This window comes from Phalaenopsis equestris, unplaced genomic scaffold, assembly GCF_001263595.1.
Source record: "Phalaenopsis equestris unplaced genomic scaffold, ASM126359v1 Scaffold000425, whole genome shotgun sequence".
In the NCBI taxonomy this organism is placed as follows: domain Eukaryota; kingdom Viridiplantae; phylum Streptophyta; class Magnoliopsida; order Asparagales; family Orchidaceae; genus Phalaenopsis; species Phalaenopsis equestris.
Window position 1 is genome coordinate 389,367 of NW_018164866.1, and position 1,957 is coordinate 391,323.

At 33.8% G+C, this 1,957-nt stretch overlaps 1 protein-coding gene across 4 annotated transcripts in view; it reads left to right on the forward strand.

Annotated features, from left to right (window-relative positions):
- The first annotated feature begins 462 nt into the window (after positions 1 to 462).
- The window catches only part of LOC110027356 (methionine--tRNA ligase, cytoplasmic), a 62,195-nt gene continuing 60,700 nt past the window's right edge, over positions 463 to 1,957 (forward strand). Inside the window, exon 1 of one of the 4 annotated variants that reach the window (XM_020728745.1) lies at positions 463 to 709. In XM_020728745.1, the coding sequence (XP_020584404.1) occupies positions 611 to 709 (99 nt within the window). In that variant the 5' untranslated portion in view covers positions 463 to 610. The remainder of the gene's footprint in view (positions 710 to 1,957) is intronic. The other 3 variants (XM_020728747.1, XM_020728744.1, XM_020728746.1) reach the window with 3 other exon arrangements.

Consider the following 1,957-nt stretch of genomic DNA (forward strand, 5'->3'; position numbering starts at 1 on the left):
AGATGCAATTAAATATAAGGTAGTATTTTTATGCAGAAAACTAAATTCCAAGTCTCATTCATCTACTTCCTCCATTTTTGAAAATGACATCTCTTTTTATTTATGTTTTATTTATTGGATCTCATTGAATTATAAAGCTGGGATCAACAAATTTGAATCTCGTTCAAACAAAATTCCTATTTGGATTTTTGTCTGTTTCGAATTCCATCATGTTTGGATCAATTCAAACAAATTTCAAATATTTCAATCTTTAAACACTTGTTTTTGAAGATAAGAGTTCATTTTTTTTATTGATGCTAATTTCATCTGCAAATAATTTTTTTCAAATATCTAAAAAAAAATTGCAAAGATATTTCTTTAATTTTATACACGGAAAAATTTATCCTTCAAAATGTGTAGCAGTTTATTGTTGCATATTATTTCACAGATATTCTTAACATATGCTATAAAAATCATGAACTGAATTTTTGTTAGAACGAACGAATCATTTGTCAGAATCTAACACTGCGAAAAAAAACCGTATCTTTGGCTGTTCCACTTTTAGGGCGACTCCGAGGCCAAAGGCTGTGACTCCGTAGGTTCCATCCTCTTTCTGTGTGTGAAGCGAGGAATGGCGTTGGACATGGAGGCGACGAGCTTAGGAGAATTCACTTCTAGAAGGAACAGGGCCATCATTTATGCTCTTTGCAAGCGTCTCTCCCTCGATCCGGTAGGCGTTCAAATCACGGAAATCGTTATCCCAATATACGCCTTGTGTGATAAATTCTGCATCTTGTGATTCTCCATCTGTTTTATTTCCACCCTGTTTGGTAAATTCATCTCTTCTAATCATCCTATCAAGTGAATTTGAAAGAGCTAGATTAGCAGGAAATGATTTTTTGAGCATTTTTTTACTCTCTTTTAGCCAGAACCCTAAGAGCTGGAATAAGGTAATAATGACGGTGATATTCAATTTTTTTCTATTTGAATTTTTTTTTTCAAATTTTCACTAAATCGTGATTGTGGAAGTATGACATTCGATAGTTTTACTGTCTCGTTTCTACTCCGCACTGCGATTCTGTAATAGAAATGGGCAATAACAGACTAGGTACTTTGCTTTATTGCATGTATTTTTCTCTGTCTGAGTGAACATGTTTTGTATTTTTAAAAAGTTTTGAAGTAGAGATAACTTTGACAGGTGGAATTCACTCTACTGAAACTAGCCTCTTGCATTTTAGTTTATATTTTATGCCAAATAAAATTTTTTCATAAAGATTCAAGTGCTTGGAGCATATAAAGTTGATGTCAGTTCTCTTTTATCTTTGTATGGTACCTTAGCATGAGTTTATCAATTGGTAACTAATGCCATTCTGTATTGATAAATACAACCTAAGCTGTAATTTAAGCTGTAGGTCTGTGAATTTATTGTTTGTTTCAATATCCTTTTAACAACCACATTGGATGTAGGACGGCCTTGAGAAAAAGTATGAAATAAATTTGAAATGACTGAAATATTTTAAAAAAGAAGCAAGGTATAATTCCAGGCTTCAACAAAGAAGAATACTTCTCTTGAAAGGGTTTCCAGGCTCACACTTGATACAACGACAACAACAACAAAGCCTTAATCCCACTACGTGGGGTCGGATACATGAATCCTTTTTTTGCATTGCGTCCTATTTAGTGTCATATTTTCATTTAGTTCTAGTAAATTAAGATCATTTTTTATACAATAAGCCCAAGCCTTCCTCGGTCTACCTCCGTCTTTCTTAACACAAGTCGAATCTAAAACATCTACTCTCCTAATCGGATCATCAGATGGTCGACGTTTAATGTGACCAGTCCATCTAAGACGACTTTCTCTAATTTTGTCCGTCACAGGAGCTACACCAACCCTATCACGAATATATTCATTTCACATTTTGTCTCTAAGTGTAAAGCCACTCATCCACCTAATCATTCTCATCTCGGCAACACTTAA